The sequence below is a fragment of the Colobus angolensis genome, unplaced genomic scaffold, assembly GCF_000951035.1.
Source record: "Colobus angolensis palliatus isolate OR3802 unplaced genomic scaffold, Cang.pa_1.0 Scaffold194, whole genome shotgun sequence".
NCBI lineage: Eukaryota > Metazoa > Chordata > Mammalia > Primates > Cercopithecidae > Colobus > Colobus angolensis.
Window position 1 is genome coordinate 1,402,425 of NW_012115088.1, and position 17,660 is coordinate 1,420,084.

General features: G+C 39.0%; 1 protein-coding gene across 3 annotated transcripts in view; it reads left to right on the forward strand.

The window, feature by feature from the left end:
- Positions 1 to 16,809, forward strand: part of LOC105510903 (serine/threonine-protein kinase Sgk3) — a 213,659-nt gene extending 196,850 nt beyond the window's left edge. For 2 of the 3 annotated variants that reach the window (XM_011940899.1, XM_011940898.1), the window contains 4 exons: positions 533 to 628; positions 4,269 to 4,424; positions 7,904 to 7,993; positions 15,767 to 16,809. In XM_011940899.1, coding sequence (XP_011796289.1) covers positions 533 to 628; positions 4,269 to 4,424; positions 7,904 to 7,993; positions 15,767 to 15,937 — 513 coding nt within the window. In that variant the 3' untranslated portion in view covers positions 15,938 to 16,809. The remainder of the gene's footprint in view (positions 1 to 532; positions 629 to 4,268; positions 4,425 to 7,903; positions 7,994 to 15,766) is intronic. The other variant, XM_011940900.1, reaches the window with a different exon arrangement.
- Positions 16,810 to 17,660: the final 851 nt, after the last annotated feature.

A 17,660-nucleotide genomic window follows, 5' to 3' on the forward strand; every position in this document is an offset into this window, starting at 1 on the left:
CAGGTGTGGTGGTGCATGCCTGTAGTCCCAGCTCCTCGGGAGGCTGAGGTGGGAGTATCACCTGAGCCCAGGAGGTCGAGGCTGCAGTGAGCTGTGATTGTGCCACTGCATTCCAGCTTGGGCAACAGAGTAAGATCCTGTCTCAAAAAAAAAAAAAAAAAAATGTATTTAAGAGGAAAACATGAGTAATGACCAAATGAACTTCTAAAATAATCTTTGAAAGACTTTCCCCACAAATACCTACTTCACCTATTGAGAATTACAGATTCTACCTTCACTATACTCTTTTATTTATTTTAACTGTCTCACAGTTTCCGAGGAGAAATGCAGAATACATGTATTTTGAAGTGTCCTACGTGACGTTACCTAAGAACCACTGGTGTAGACTGAGAATACCCAACCCACTGGAAATCTAGATAATTTGGTTTTAGTATGATAGCAACAACTAAAATTTGTTAAATTTCTCAATTATTTATAAATTTTGTCTTGATTTGTTTACCAAGTTGCTCTCATATTTTATTCTTTTCTATAGTACCTTGCACCTGAAGTAATTAGAAAACAGCCCTATGACAATACTGTGGATTGGTGGTGCCTTGGGGCTGTTCTGTATGAAATGCTGTATGGATTGGTATGTATTTCTATATCTCTTTATTCCAGTGTATTCTCATTGATTTGATTGTCTGTCTCTCTCTCCCACCTTAAGAATCTCATGGATACTTAGATAACACTAACAGAGCAGTAATAGCCTGGTTTAATGAACTCAAAACCACATTAGGAAAAAGTACAAAAAGAGGCTGGGCATGGTGCCTCACCCTGTAATCTGAGCACTGTGAGAGGCAGAGGCAGGCAGATCACTTGAGGCCAGGAGTTTGAGACCAGCGTGGGGAACATGGCGAAATCCCATCTCTACTAAAAATACAAAAAATTATCTGGCTATGGTGGTGCATACTGTAGTCCCAGCTACTTGGGAGGTGGAGGCCCAAGAATCGCTTGAACTCAGTAGGTAGAATTTGCAGTGAGCCAAGATTGTACCAGTGTACTCCAGCCTGGGTGACAGAGGGAGATTCTGTCTCAAAAAAAAAAAGGACAAAAAACCCCTTTTCATTTTGTTACCAGTTTTTTAAAATTAATATAATTGTTTCTCTGTTATACTAATAACTATTTCAGATGTTCTCACCCCCCTGGCATTTTTAGAAATAGATACCTGGTTGTAATATTAAAATTATCTGCTTCCATTCAGTTTACTCAAATATTACTCTAATTTTAAGATAATGAACAGAAAATGATTTTTGCATTTATCAATAAATTACTGTATTTCAGAAGATAAGGTATTTTGGTTTTTGCCTTTTATTTTGTTTAATAGATTTAATTAATACACAGGTGCTCAGCTTTTCCCATCATTGAAGATCACTCTATTCCCATCCCTGAAAACACCATGTCTTAAAATTTTTCTTGAAAAAAAGTGATGTTTATGCAGTCAGTTTGCCCAGTTCTTAGTTAAAGACACGTAGGCTGGCCAGAACTTCTGATTAACAAGAATAAAGTTTTTTCACTACGTTGAGTTAGTATTATTCCAACCCAAAGCAAACAGTGTAGGCATTTTAGTTAGCTCAAATAGCTTTATAAGAGTACATGTATGTTTTTCTGTAGGCTTTATGACATGTTTAGAATAGTTTCTAGACTCCCTTTGTGGTCCCCTAAGTGTCCAGCAGCCTTGTGCTGGGAACGATGTGCAAATCCCTGAAGCTGCTGCTACGTGTAGCGCTGATGTTAAATGCCGCTGTCAGCCAAGACCTGAGCTGAGTGTCTGTTTGCTTTTCATTGAAAACTGTGGAGCTTACAGTTAAATTCAGAACATGAAGTACATTTCAGAGCATTTGTTTTATCTTGCTAGTTTCGAATGATAGATTCCTGTGAAAGCCAACACCATCTCTTCTTTGCCCTTGACTGTGACCTACATGTCAAAAGATCTAGTTGTCTGGTTATGCTGCTGACTTAGAACATTGGAAAGCCACTTTATACCTGATTTCCCTTTAAGCACTGTTTATTTGCCATCTTCATATTTCAGAATCCTTCTAATTTATTTAGAGGACTTTGAAAACATATCATTGCACATAAAATGCAGTTGATTCAAAAGAGGACATTTGAAACATATATTTTATTAATCAAACTTTTACTGATTGTTTTAAAGTGTTTTATTTTGGCCAGCTGCAGTGGCTCACGCCTATAATCCCAGCACTTTGGGAGGCCAAGGCAGGCGGATCACTTTAGGTCAGGAGTTCAAGACCAGCCTGGCCAACATGGCAAAACCTCATCTCTACTAAAAATACAAAAATTAATCTGGCACAGTGGCGTGCCCCTGTAATCCCAGATACTTGGGAGGCTGAGTCAGGGGAATCACTTGAACCCGGGAGGCGGAGGTTACAGTGAGTGGTGATCATGCCACTGCATTCCAGCGTGGGCAACAAAGCGAGACTCTGTCTCAAAAAAGATCAAAAAACAAAAAAAAAAGAGTTATATTTTAAAAGATAAGCTTTTTCTTTCTTACACAAAGGAAAGGAAAAGTGACAAGCCTATAAAAGTCCCTTAACTTTAAAAACTATGTATACTTTATTATTTTTACTTTTTTTTTTTTTGAGACAGAGTCTCACTGTGTTGCTCAGGTTGGAGTGCAGTGGAATGATCACGACTCACTGCAACCTTGACTTCCCAGGCTCTGATGCTTCTCCCACCTCAGCCTGCTGAGTAGCTAGGACTACAGGCGTGCACCACCCCGCCTAGCTAATTTATTTATTTATTTATTTTTATTTTTAGTAGAGACAGGGTGTCGCCATGTTGCCCAGGCTGATCTCAAACTCCTGAGCTCTAGTGATCTGCCCACCTCAGCCTCCCAAAGTGCTGGGATTTCCAGTGTGAGCCACTGTACCTGGCCTCACTTTTTATTTTGTAAACTTCTGTATTGTCTAGATTTGTTACAACAAGCATATATTACTTTTCTAATTTTCACAAAAGGAGACTAAAAAGAAAAAAATGTCATTTTAATGTTTTAGGTCAGATTCATCTTATTTTATAAAAATACTAGTAACTAATATTTAAGAGGTTAAAAACAAACCCACAAGGGTAAAATATTGGAGGCCAGTCCTCTGGTGAATAAATTGGGGGGTTTTTTGGGAAAAAAAAATAAACAGTAACATTTTACATGGTAATTCCCTCTTTGGAAAAATGTTTCTGGTGCTCTGGATACGTTAATTCAAAAGGAAGTAGTTTTGTAGGTTACATATTACAACCTTGCAGATAGAACCTGAGTAGCATGATAATCTTCCTTCCTCTTATTCCCAGAGTACAGAAACCTGTACAGCTCATTTTTTTTTCTCAAAAGTTGTTTATTTATTTATTTATTTATTTTATTTGAGATGGGGTCTCGCTCTGTGACCCAGGCTGGAGTGCAGTGGCACAATCTCAGCTCACTGCATCCTCCACCTCCCAGGTTCAACCAATTCTCGTGCCTCAGTCTCCTGAGTAGATGGGACTATTGGCCTACACCACCATGCCTGGCTGGTTTTTTATATTTTCAGTAGAGACAGGGTTTCACCATGTTACCCAGGCTGGTCTTGAAACCCTGGCCTCAAGTGATCTGCCCATCTCATCCTCCCAAAGTGCTGGGATTACAGGTGTGAGCCACCATGCCTGGCCTTTATTTTTACTTTAAATCTTTATAATTAGATAATTAGCTAATGCTTGTGTTGAAGCCATACCCCAAGTCTTTCGGCTGTCACGGTGGCATTTTTAATTCTGCAGAGTACAGTCATAATATTATCTCTGTTGTAAGTACCTAAGGAACATTATCTACAGGCCTCCATCTCTACAAGAAATTCCTTTGTTTTAGTGGGTTTATTCCCAAGTCTGAAATTAATGTTTGATCTGTCTTGAACTTCCATTTCCAATGATTCTGTCATTATGCATACGATAAGGTTGGTCATTTTCTCTAAAACAGATACTACTACAAGTTGCATATAATTTAACAGCTGTCTACAAGGTGCTATTGAATGAACTGGCCCTAATTCATTCAGTAAACACTGATTATGCTCTGTGATGTGTTGGGTTTTAGAATCTCTTCGCTTCAGGAAGCCACACTGCAGGTATCTACACGACCTAAGAGGTCCATACATTTTTTCAACTGACTGCTCCCTCAAGATCAAAGCCATTTTAACCCCATTTTCACATAATTTGTTTACCACTAAGTTTTATTTTGCTTTTTTTTTTCTCAGCCTCCTTTTTATTGCCGAGATGTTGCTGAAATGTATGACAATATCCTTCACAAACCCCTAAGTTTGAGGCCAGGAGTGAGCCTTACAGCCTGGTCCATTCTGGAAGAACTCCTAGAAAAAGACAGGCAAAATCGACTTGGTGCCAAGGAAGACTTTGTATGTAACAGCTTTCCCAGCTCCAGCTTTATTTAAGCTTATTTAAAATTTGGAAATAAAGCTTTATTTTATATGGTATTTATTTGAATGAATACAACACGAGCTGAATAGCAACATGGAAAAAAAGCATACTTGTCCCCATAGTTTTCACCTGTATTTATATAAAACTATATAGTATTTAAAGCATTTTCTCTTGCATGCACTTTCGCCCTGTCCACCACATACACTTTCGCCCCCTGTTATTTACTTGATTTTCATTTATTACAAATTCCCCTCCTCTTCTTTTTAAAAAGTGTTGTGTGGCATATTTTCACTACCTAAACTTTCTTTTGCTGTTTTTATTGCTAAATAATACTAACATTTTCATGAACTAATAACAGAGACTAACCAACTAGTAAGCTTTTTATTGAGGGTTTGGGACTATCTAAACATCTAAATCATTTCCTTTAGCAGGAATTTGTTAAGTGCCTCTTGTCTGCATGAGGTAATGTCTTTTGCCTTGAACGCTAAATCACTTTTTTTTTTGGAATTTGGTGAGACCTCCTTGAGATAATTAGGGAATCTGCATGTTTGTTTCAAATCAGGGTAATTAAATTTGTAGTGTAGTTACTGGCATTATGTTTGTGTGTCAGTAAATTCACAAAATATTAAGAAATATGAACTTTTAAATTGCTTTCTCAGATATTCTTGGAGGCTGCTTATCAGTCTTGAACTTGAGCTGTGAATAAAAGACTTTGCTGCTACTGCTCTACGCCCTGCTCCCCAGTTCAACTGGTAGCTCTGCCAACAACTTCCTTTCCGTTGTTCCAGACAGTCTTGCTAATATTTCACACCTCCTTGTCCCTTGGTCTATTTATTGAATTCATTGATGGAGATTGCAGGTCTAGATGAATCCAACTATCATCTCGTGGGCTGCTGAACAGTGCTAAAGAAAGTAACAAACTGGGCATATTGGAAGCACTGTGAACCTCGTCTGTGCTTCCCCACTGTCTGGTAATACTCTTCGTTTCTCTGTGTAGCTTACTCTCCTCCTCTCTATATTAACTATTTCATACCTTCTCTCCAGACTTCCCAGATTCCCTTTCTTCTTCTTCACTTTTAACAGATGATCTTGCCTTCTATTTTGTAAGGAAAATAGAATCATCAGAGTGGAGCTAACTTAGCTTCCTGCTATCAAATCCACACACCTATATAAACCTGCAGGATCCTGTCATTTCCTTCCTCCTGTTGTAGTGGAAAAGGTCTGTTTCCACCTGTGCACTAGATCCTGTCCATTTGTAAGGAACACTGTTCATGCTTGTTTGTTTGTTTTGCACAAACAACTGCTCCCGTTTTTTCTGGTTCCTTCCAGTCAGTAATTAAATGTTATCAAATCTGTTGCTTCTTAAGCCAAAAAAAACCCCTCAGTCTTACTCTCCTGAGAGGTATTACTCTATCTTCTTCCCTTCTTAGCCAAACTTGTTGAAAGTTTTCTTTGTTCAGTCTCCCTTTCCCAAGCTCTTTCATTTCTCAGTCTACCACAAAATAGCCAGGAGAATTGCTGGATACTTCTTTTCTTCAACTTACGCCGCCCTCAGCAGCATTTAAACTTAGCAACACTCTCCTGTTCCCTAGGCTTCTGCAAGAGCACACATACGTCTCATCTCAGGCTTTTCTTTCTGTATTTCTGGACCATTCTCCATTACCTCCTGTGTAAGCTCCTTTTCAACCTTCAGGTGTTGTGGTGCCCTGTTGTCCTAAACCCTCTTTTCTTCTGTGCTGTCTTCCTGGGCAATCTCAATTGATCCCATGGCTTTAGTTATTATCTATGTGTTTTCATCTCACACATTTATATCTTTTCTTTACTCTTCAGCCCTCTGTTCTAAACTCTAGACTTACATAGTATCTGCCTGCTCACCACTGCCACTTGGAGTTCTTGAGAGTACCTCAAATGCCGCTATTGTCCCCCTGTGCTCCCTTTTGTATTAAAGGACATCACTGTCCATATGGCTGTTCAGGCCAGAAATCTGAGAGGCATTCTTGATTTTTCCCTCTTCCTTACTTCCATATTCAACAAACAGCCAGGTTCTGTTCCGTTTGCTGCCTGAATCTTTCCCATATCCAGACATTTCTTTCTAGCCCCACTGCTGCTACTCTTTTCCTACTATTTGTCATCTTTAGTCTGGTTACAGTGGTAGCTGCTTTTCCTTTATCTGGTCTTGACTCTTCAATCTAATTCTCTCTGTAGCCAGGGTGGTGTTTTGGGGGATTTTTTTTTTTTTTTTTTGAGACAGGGTTTTGCTCTTGTCGCCGACGCTGGAGTGTGGTGGTGTTATCACGGCTCACTGCAGCCTCAACTTCCCAGGTTCAAGTGATCCTCCCACCTCAGCCCCCAAATAGCTGGATTACAGGTGCGTGCCACCACACTATTTTGCAGAGATGGGGGAGTCTCATTGTATTGCCCAGGTTGGGTTTGAACTCCTGGGTTCAAGTGATCCTCCCACTTCGGCCTTCCAGAGTACTGGGATTATAGGTGTGAGCCACTGCGCCTGGCCCAGGGTGGTGGTTTAAAAAACATTTCTCACCAACCTGATGCTTTAAAAAACAAAAAAAACACGTTATGACATTCTCATGACTAAATCCCCTTGATGGCTTCTTGCGACCTTACAGCAAAATCCAAAATGTTTAATGTAGACCTGATATGATACAGCCGGTTTAGCTCTTGAGCTTCACCTTATGTGTGACAGTCCCATCCTTCCCTACACTGCAGCCATATTGGACTCTCATTTTCTTGACCATACTAACCTCTTTGCCACCTCAGAGCCTTTCTGGAACATGCTCTCCCCATTCTTTTGTCTGGCTGAATTCTTACTCATTTTTCAGACCTCTGATGAGATACCATTTTCTCCAAGAAGTCTTTTTTAACCCACCAAATTAGGTTGGATCCTGCTTTATACACTCCCATGGCACCTTGAAGGAGAAAAGGCTAGAGTCAATACTGTGCCGTTGTTTGGTAATACCAACCCTGAGTGAGATATTTTTTTATTAGTAGAACTCATGACAGATTTTATTTCTACTCTACTATATAAAGCCCTCTGCCCAACTTCTTTACCCCCCCTACTCCAGTAATAACACTAATTCTTTGTACCTCTGTAGTGCTTTATTCTTTTCATAGCACTTTACATCCATACTTTACACTGATCCTTAAAACATACTTCCCCTGAAGTATTTAGGGCAGAAATGTTATCCCCATTTTACCAGTGAGGAAACTGACTGTGAAGAGAATACAACTTAAGTTTAAGTAGATCATTCTAAGTAACTTTTTTTCAGTCTTTCTATTGCTTACATGAATAACATCATTTTGCTACACAAATAACATACACACGTTTCTAAAAAGAGTCATTGAGGGGCAAAATAGTAATAATGTGGCTTCATAAAATTATGCAGTTAGTACTTAATATATTCTTCAGCATTAGTCAAAGATTTTTTTAATATTCCAGCTTGAAATTCAGAGTCATCCTTTTTTTGAATCACTCAGCTGGGCTGACCTTGTACAAAAGAAGATTCCACCACCATTTAATCCTAATGTGGTGAGTATATATCCAAATCTTTCTAAAATCGTGAAACATAATAGCAGTTCATTATAATTTTCAGACTAGATCTCAGAATCACCTGAATTAAATGGAGTCATTATCTAAATATTTGTGAAATATGTCACTCAGGGTTGTCTAGTATAACTGATAACTTTGGGGAGACCAGTAAGATTATAGTTAGATTAGCTTGATAAAAATATATTCCAGCATAGTAATTGTAAAGTGTTTCTTTGGAGTATGTATAAGAAAAGAATGAACTCAATAAGTCAGCCAGGTATGGTGGCTCACACCTGTGATCCCAGCACTTTGGGAGGCTGAGGCGGGCAGATCACTCCCAGCACTTTGGGAGGCCGAGGTGAGTGGATCACTTGAGGCCAGGAGTTCAAGATCAACCTCGCCAACATGGCGAAACCCTGTCTCTACTAAAAATACAAAAAAAAAAATTATCCGGGTGTGGTGATGCATGCCTTTACACTCCCACACTACTAGGGTGTCTGAGGCATGAGAATCACTTGAACTCAGGAGGTGGAGATTGCAGTGAGTCAAAATTGCGCCACTGCACTCCAGCCTGGGTGATAGAGCAAGACCCTGTCTCAAAATAAAATTGAAAAAAAAAACAGGTATAGACAAACATTAATAAAATAATATTAATGTAAATTGTTACTTTTTTGGGAAAACAAGAGGATACTATTATAAAAATGTTCGTGTTAGCTAGACTTGTTAAATCTATTTGATGGAAACATTTCACCTAAAGATAATTTGTTTAAAGCAAAAAGCCACATTATAGATGAGCTTTATACTATTAACAGTGGTGGAAAATTTTGGAAAATACAGTAAATATATAACAACAGGAAAATTGTTAATAATCATCAGTAGGCCAGTAATGATGTTAGTAACTAATGATAGCTTCCTTTGTATATGGATATACACTTTATATGTGTTATAATATATAATTTACTCTTCAAGCTACCAGCTTATTACTATTACTGTTTTTCTTATTACACATTTTATAAATGAAGAAATAGAAGCTCAGAGATGTCTCATAGCTGGATGAAAAGTAGTAGAGCCAGGATTCTAATACATGCATGATTCCAGAGTCATTATTCTATGTTTCCTTATGTGCTGTTGTCTTTTCTTGTTAAATTATATAAAAATGAGCAAACACTTAGAAAATCCTTACATGAAAACATGGTAATTACAATTTTTGTGACTTATAGCAGTAAAATTAAGGATAAGGACTAGAATAGAATATAAACCAAGATTGATTTGGAGTTTTAAGATCATAGGTGAATTTAAGTTTTTTGATGTTGCTGTAAAACCTAAGGAATACTTTTTTTTTTTTTTTTTTGGAGACAGAGTCTTGCTCTGTCGCCAGGCTGGAGGACAGTGGTGCAATCTTGGCTCACTACAACCTCTGCCTCCCTGGTTCAGGAGATTCTCCTGCCTCAGTCTCCTGAGTAGCTGGGACTACAGGGGTGTGCCACCACACCTAGCTAATTTTTGTATTTTTAGTGGAGATGGGGTTTCACCATGTTGGCCAGATGGTCTCGATCTCTTGACCTCATGATCTACCCGCCTCAGCCTCCCAAAGTGCTGGGATTACACGCGTGAGCCACCGTGCCTGGCCAGGAATACTTTTTTAATAAATTAGAGCAGATAAGGAGATCAGGAAAGTATTATTTAATAGTCTTATCAGGCTTTGTTCAAGGTTAATTTCTATACATAGCTCCTAGCTGGTATTAATAGGTGTAATATTTGACACCTACATACATAATATTTGTAGACTGACTTATTTCATGTAGTGCATCCAGGAATGACACCATTAGGAATAATTTTGGTCCCAAATTTGTAGAGTTTGTGGTAGGAAACTAAGACTCTTAAGAATTATTTTTCTCTTTAAGTATCTTAGCAGAATTTAATTACATTCAAATAAATATATCATCAGGCATGCTGAATTAGGGACTCCTAAGTGACATTGGAAATGGATAGCTCCAGCATTGGATCCCTGCTCTTCTCTGATTAACTAGAAGTTAAGCTTCTCTATATTTATTTTTTCTTTCACAGCATGAGCTGTTTCAGGTAACATTTGTTAAGCACCAGAGTGCATTGCACACAGTAGACATTTAATTAGTAATATCTTTTTTTTTATCATTTTCCCTCTGTTTGGGAATTTTTCCGTTAAATATTTATTGGTAACTTGGTTAGAAAACACAAATAAGTAGAACATAGGCTCTGTCTTCAAGAAAATTACAGTTAAGGGGATAAAATATATAAAGAGAAGAGTTAAATAATTATATATTTAGTGCATATCAGGCATTCAGTGTTGTAGAATTAAAATATGTAATATGAGACAAAACAGATGCCTCATAATAACTTATGGTTGCATCCCTGGGGGAAAAACAGTTGACAGAAATAATCTTTGATGCTTATTCTTTCAGTGAATAAAATAAATTAGTTGATTTTCCAGTCTGCTTAGTGTTTTATATTTTAACAGGGTAGTTACTAGGAAAAGAGAGAGTGGGATTATTGACCATGCTAAGCTTCAGTATTTCTATGATGAATGTTGCTAGCAGTTAGTGAGAATTATTTCAAAATCTAACAGGTTGCATAAAATATTTACTTCAATTATACGTGTCCAACTAGTCTACATTAAAAAAGTACTGGAAGCAGTTTATCTCTCTGTTTACAATGGGTAAAAACACATTCTGGATTCTCTTTTTCAGCCCACAAAATTGAGGTTATACTGCTAAATGTTTAATTTATTCTAATAAGATTTGGTTGCTTAATTTTATTCTCTCAGCAGCTGATAGAGAAAGGATAAGAGCAGTGACCTAAAATGGGTTAATACAATGAATGGGTACATTATTATATTTTAATCTTTTTTTGGCTATAAAATTCATCAACAAGTAGTTTTTGACACTTTGAAAGATTTCTCATTATACCATTTCAGAACAACCAACACAAAACAAGTACCTCCAAAATAAGCCATATTCATATAGGATTTCATTGAAGCTCCATCTGAAATCCTCTAAATTACTATGAAGCATATCCTAACATTCCATTCTGTGTTGGGTACATCCAGGTTTTGATCCTTGCCTCCACTTTAATCCTCAGAAAAACTTACTTTGTTGCTGGTTTCATTTTGACATCTCTTGGAATACAAATTGCTCAGGTTTTTTACTCCATTTTTGAAATACTGACTATTCTGCATAGCTCATAGTTTACAGTTCTGTGGCCTCAGTCCCTGCTTTAGGAATCTCTGTTTATTATATATAAAATTTTGGGAAAGTATGAAAACAAAATTGACTGGTGGGAGAGGGCTCACCAACATTTAAAATTAGAGGTTCCCCCCAAATAATCCTTAAAGTATAGCATAGAAAATAATCCCTAAATTTAAAAGTATGGCATAGTCCTGCCCTGAGGGGGTAGATGTGGCATGCAGCTGTGATAGGAGTGGCTTGGCCATGCTCCAAGTGGGTCATTCAGAAGCCACATCTGAGGGGTGGGTCTGGACCTGGGGAGAGGCTGGCATCATTCTAACAATTCTGTAAGCTGAAAGAAAATATTCATTGCTGGGTCAATGAATCACACTTATTAATGGTTGTTAACACTAGCTAAGTGTTAAGGGATTGGATGTGGTAGGAAGGGAAATACTATGAAAATACAAGGGTCTGGAAAGGACAGATTGGATTGAGGGTGCTTTTAGTACCAGGACATAGTTATGCTGTACATTTCCAAGTAGAGGGGAGAAAAAAAGAATTAACTTCTAGTGTGTGCCCACTGTGTACCCAGCATTGTGTTAGGTCCTTGATATGCATTCCCAAACCCTCTGAAGAATTAAAACCTAGGTATGGGCTGAACACAGTGGCTCATACCTGTAATCCCAGTACTTTGTGAGGCTGAGGCGGGTGGAATTTTTGAGCCCAGGAGTTCCAGACCAGCCTGGGCAACATGGCAAGACCCTGTCTCTTAACAACAACAACAAAAAGTGAAAAATTAGCTGGGTTTGGTGGCACGCACCTGTAATCACACCTATTCCAGGCACCTAAAAGTAACCCTTGCAAGACCTAAGACAGTATTTTTGTGTATAATCTTTAAGTGAAGAATGCTTTTTAAAGCACGACCCAGAAGCCATAAGAGAAAAAAGTTGGTGGATTTGACTACATAAAATTTCATTTCATTTATTGATTGATTGAGACAGAGTCTTGCTCTGTTGCCCAGGCTGGAGTGTAGTGGCGTTATCTCGGTTCACTGAAACCTCCGCCTCCCAGGTTCAAAGTATTCTCCTGCCTCAGCCTCCCAAGTAACTGGGACTACAGGTGTGCACCACCACACCCGACTACTTTTTGTATTTTTAGTAGAGATGGGCAGAGCCCTCACTCTTTTTTTTATTGTTTTTATTTATTTATTTATTTTTTTGAGATGGAGTCTTGCTCTGTCACTTTTTAAAGCACGACCCAGAAGCCATAAGAGAAAAAAGTTGGTATATTTGACTACATAAAATTTCATTTCATTTATTGATTGATTGATTGAGACAGAGTCTTGCCCTGTCACCCAGGCTGGAGTGCAGTGGCGCGATCTTGGCTCACTGCAACCTCCACCTACCGGGTTCAAGTGATTCTCTTGCCTCAGCCTCCCAAGTAGCTGGGACTACAGGTGCCCGCTACCATGCCCGGCTAATTTTTTGTATTTTTAGTAAAGACGGGGTTTCATCGTATTAACCAGGATGGTCTCGATCTCCTGACCTCGTGATCCGCCTGCCTCGTCCTCCCAAAGGGCTGGGATTACAGGCATGAGCCACCGTGCCTGGCCCGCCCTCACTCTTAATAAAGCACATAGTACAGGTTGAGTATCCTTTATCTGAAATGTTTGGGACCAGAAGTGTTTTAGATTTGGGATTGTTTTTTGGATTTTAGGATTTACTTACTGATTGAGCATCCCAAATCTAAAAATCTGAAATTCAAAATGCTCCAGTGACTGTCATGTAGATGCTCAAAATTTTTGGATTTTGGAGCATTTTGGATTTGGGATGCTCAGCTTGTATTATTCCTGTCAGTATCAGCCATGAGCCATGAGGGCATTATACAGGCAAGTCAGAGAACATTGCCATCATTTGAGTACCTTATACATGTTAGATTCTGGAAATTTTATTTATTAACACATCAGATGCTTGCAACAACCTGAGGAGGTAGGTGATAGTAGTATTACTTTATGGAAGAAGAAACAAGCTCATAGAGATAGAGTAGTTTATATAACAAATTACACAACTGTAATCCCAGCACTTTGAGAGGCCAAGATGGGCATATCACTTGAGGTCAGAAGTTCGAGACCAGCCTGGCCAACATGGTGAAACCCTGTTTCTACTAGAAATACAAAAATTAGCTGGACATGATGGCAGATACCTGTAGTCCCAGCTACTCAGAAGTCTGAGGCATGATAATTGCTTGAACCTGGAAAGTGGAGGTTTCGATGAGCCAAGATCACGCCACTGCACTCCAGCCTGGGCAACAGAATGAGATTCTGTCTCAAAAAAAAGACAGCTAGCAAATTTTGTAGCCAGAATTCAAGAGCCCATGCTTGAAGGATTGTATATAAGAATTTGATGAGGAAAAATACATACATATATACATACATACAAAATTTCTGGCATTCTTTGTCTCTATGGGGGATTTTCTCATATGGGAGGATCTAGCATTCTGGGTTTTTGTGGTCTCTGCTCAGTCTGTAGATGTACGAGGCTATTATCCTTTGCTTATAATACTGTTCTGAATTTCTATGAGTGCACCCTCAGTTAGACTTAATGACTTGAACATTTTAAGGGTTCCCTTCCCTATAGAGCAGAAATAACCTAGAAATTCAGGGATGGACTTTTTTTTTTTTTTTTTTTTGAGACGGAGTCTCGCTCTGTCGCCCAGGCTGCAGTGCAATGGCGCGATCTCGGCTCACTGCAAGCTCCGCCTCCCAGGTTCAGCCATTCTCCTGCCTTAGCCTTCTGAGCAGCTGAGAATACAGGCGCCTGCCATCAGGCCCGGCTAATTTTTTGTATTTTTTCACCTTGTTAGCCAGGATGGTCGCGATCTCCTGACCTCGTGAACCGCTCGCCTAGGCCTCCCAAAGTGCTGGGATTACAGTCGTGAGCCATCATGCCCGACCAGGGATGGACTTTAAGAGTGAATCACCTGAATTTGTATCCTAGTTTTTGTCTACAACTATATTGGGGCTGGGCATGGCGGCTCATGGCTATAATCTCAACACTTTGGGAGGCTGAGGTGGGAGGATTGCTTGAGCCCAGGAGTTCAAGACCAGCCTGGACAACATGGTGAGACCTCGACTCTACTAAAAATAAAAAATAAGCCAGGTATAGTGACATATACCTGTGGTCCCAGCTACTTGGGTAAGGCTTAGGCAGGATGATCCCTTGAGCCCAGGAGGTCGAAGCTGCAGTGAGTTGTGATTGTGCCACTGCATTCCAGCCTGGGCTACAGGATGACACCCTGTCTCAAAATTGTGTGTGTATGTGTGGGGGGGGGGGGAACGTAGAGTCTATTAGCTTGCATCAGATTTGTAAAGGAAAATTAAGAATGACTGTCTATGAGCTTAAGCAGCCATCATGCTTAATTTTCATATCAGGACTCCGTAGCCCTCCAGAGCTAAGAGTGCCCTAGTCAAATGCTTTATGACATTCTCTGTAGCACAATAAGAGTCATCTTTCACAATTTTGCTTATAACCAATAACCTAATTAAATAACTGATAACAAAATTATAATTTTACTTATAACTGCTTCATTTATTCATCAGAAGGCTTTACCTACCCATAATTGAGAAGCCAGATGGATAGGCATTTTATGGAAATGCAAATACAAAATGCTATCCTGAAAACCTACCTGAGACCTTTTTCTAAACTTGGGTGTAGCGAGGCAGTGATGGGTAGAGAGAAAGGGGATCAGTGACAAGCCTTGAGATTTAAATTAACGAATCTCTGTCTGTGAGCCTTCCTTACCTTTCTCTCTCCTCCCCCAACTCAAAAAGAACCTTAACTGTTAGAACAAGCTTGTTCAACCCACGGTCTGTGGGCTGCATGCGGCACAGGATGGTTTTGAATGCGGCCCAACACAAATTCTTAAACTTTCTATAAAACATTATGAGACTTTTTTTGCGTTTTTTTGTTTGCTTTTTAGCTCATCAGCTATTGTTAGTGTTAGTGAGTGTGGTCCAAGACCATTCTTCTTTTAGTGTGGCCCAGGGAACCCAAAAGATTGGACACCCCTGTTCCAGAAGGACAGATAACTTCACCTAAATAATAAAGGTCAGGAAAGGAAAAGCAGAAAAGTGTTTCAAGGGAATGAATTAGGAAGACATCTCAACTTGCCAGCAATAAACACACAAATTCATAAAGGAGTTGTAATAAAAGACTAAATTGGGCCAGGCACAGTGGCTCACACCTGCAATCCCAGCACTTTGGGAGGCTGAGGCGGGTGAATCACGAGGTCACCATGTCAGCCTGACCAACATGGTGAAACCCTGTCTCTACTAAAAATACAAAAAGTTAGCTGGGCGCAGTGGGTGGGCGCCTATAATCCCAGCTACTCAGGAGGCTGAGGCAGGAGAACTGCTTGAACCCAGGAGGCGGAGGTTGCAGTGAACCAAGATCGTGCCACTGACACTCCAGCACGGGTGGCAGTGCAAGACCCTGTCTCAAAAAAATAAATAAAGGATTAAATTAATGAAAGAAAAGCTAAGGTGAATAATACTGTGCTTTTGATGTTTTAGGCTGGACCAGATGATATCAGAAACTTTGACACAGCATTTACAGAAGAAACAGTTCCATATTCTGTGTGTGTATCTTCTGACTATTCTATAGTGAATGCCAGTGTATTGGAGGCAGATGATGCATTCGTTGGTTTCTCTTATGCACCTCCTTCAGAAGACTTATTTTTGTGAACAGTTTGCCATTCAGAAACCATTGAGCAAAATAAGTCTATAGATGGGACAAACTTCTATTCATGTGAATATATTCAAATATGTATAACTAGTGCCTCATTTTTACATGTAATGATGAAAACTATGAAAAAATGTATTTTCTGCTATGTGCAAGGAAAAATAGGGCATTTCAAAGAGCTGTTTTGATTAAAATTTATATTCTTGTTTAATAAGCTTATTTTTAAACAAAATTTAAAAGCTCTTATTCTTAGCATTAACCTATTTTTAAAGAAACCTTTTTTGCTATTGACTGTTTTTTCCCTCTAAGTTTACACTAACATCTACCCAAGATAGACTGTTTTTTAACAGTCAATTTCAGTTCAGCTAACATATATTAATACCTTTGTAACTCTTTACTATGGCTTTTGTTATCACATCAAAACTATGCAATTGATACATGGTTGTTTAAGAAGAAACCGTACTTTTCCATGATAAATCACTCTTTGAAATATTTGGTTCATGGTATGATCAAAGTGTAAAAGCATAATGAATACATTGGCTGCTAGTTAACATGGAATAACTTTATTCTGCAGATCATTTAAGAAGTAACAGGCCGGGCGCAGTGGCTCACGCCTGTAATCCCAGCACTTTGGGAGGCTGAGGTGGGTGAATCACCTGAGGTCAGGAGTTCGAGACCAGCCTGACCAACATGGAGAAACCCCATCTCCACTAAAAATACAAAATTGGCCGGGCATGGTGGCGCATGCCCATAATCCCAGCTACTCGGGAGGCTAAGGAAGGAGAATCGCTTGAACCCAGGAGGTGGAGGTTGCTGTGAGCCGAGATCGTGCCATTGCACTCCAGCCTGGGCAACAAGAGGGAAACTCCATCTCAAAAAAAAATGAGTAACAAAAGGAAATTATTTGTTTTTGAAGTACCAATTCAACTTTGTGGATTATTTTTCCTCTGAAGGAAAAGAAAAAGTTTAATGGTTAGGATTTTTAAGTATTCCCAAAGATCTGAAGGGTAATAAAATGTACTGCTGGATTTTTTAAGGTGGTACCAAAAATGAATATCTCTCTGTCATATATTTATATTACAAATACATTGTGTTTATGTTCTGTTCATCTTTTGAATGTTTAGTATGCTATTAAGTCATTCTAAATCTTTGTATTTGCTTTTGCAAATAGGTATTTCAAAGCTCTTTTCCTAATTGGTTAAGTAAAATAAAAAATTGAGCTTTCTAGAGTATTTGCTTAATTGGGAATTAAAAAGTAGAATAACAGGCCAGGCATTGTGGCTCATGCCTATAATCCCAGCATTCTGGGAGGCCGAGGAAGGCAGATAATTTGAGCTCAGGAATTTGAGACCATCCTGGGCAACGTAGCGAAACCCTGTCTCTACAAAAAATACAAAAATTAGCCAGACACGGTGGCACATATCTTTAGTCCCAACTACTCTGGAGGCTGAAGTTAGAGGATGACTTGAGCCCAGGAGATGGAAGTTGCAGTGAACTGAAATCGTGCCACTGCACTTTTCAGTCTGGGTGCCAGAGCGAGACCCTAGTTAAGAAAAAAAAAAAAAATTGTAGGTCAGTGTAAATGTGTATAGTTTTATTGCAATGTAACAAAAGCTGAAAATCAGGCAGATGTGTATTCAGTATCTAATTCAATATATCTTAGAAAAAGTACAGGAAACTGACCTTAAAATCGTAACCTACCAACTAACTTACATGCTTATAAAA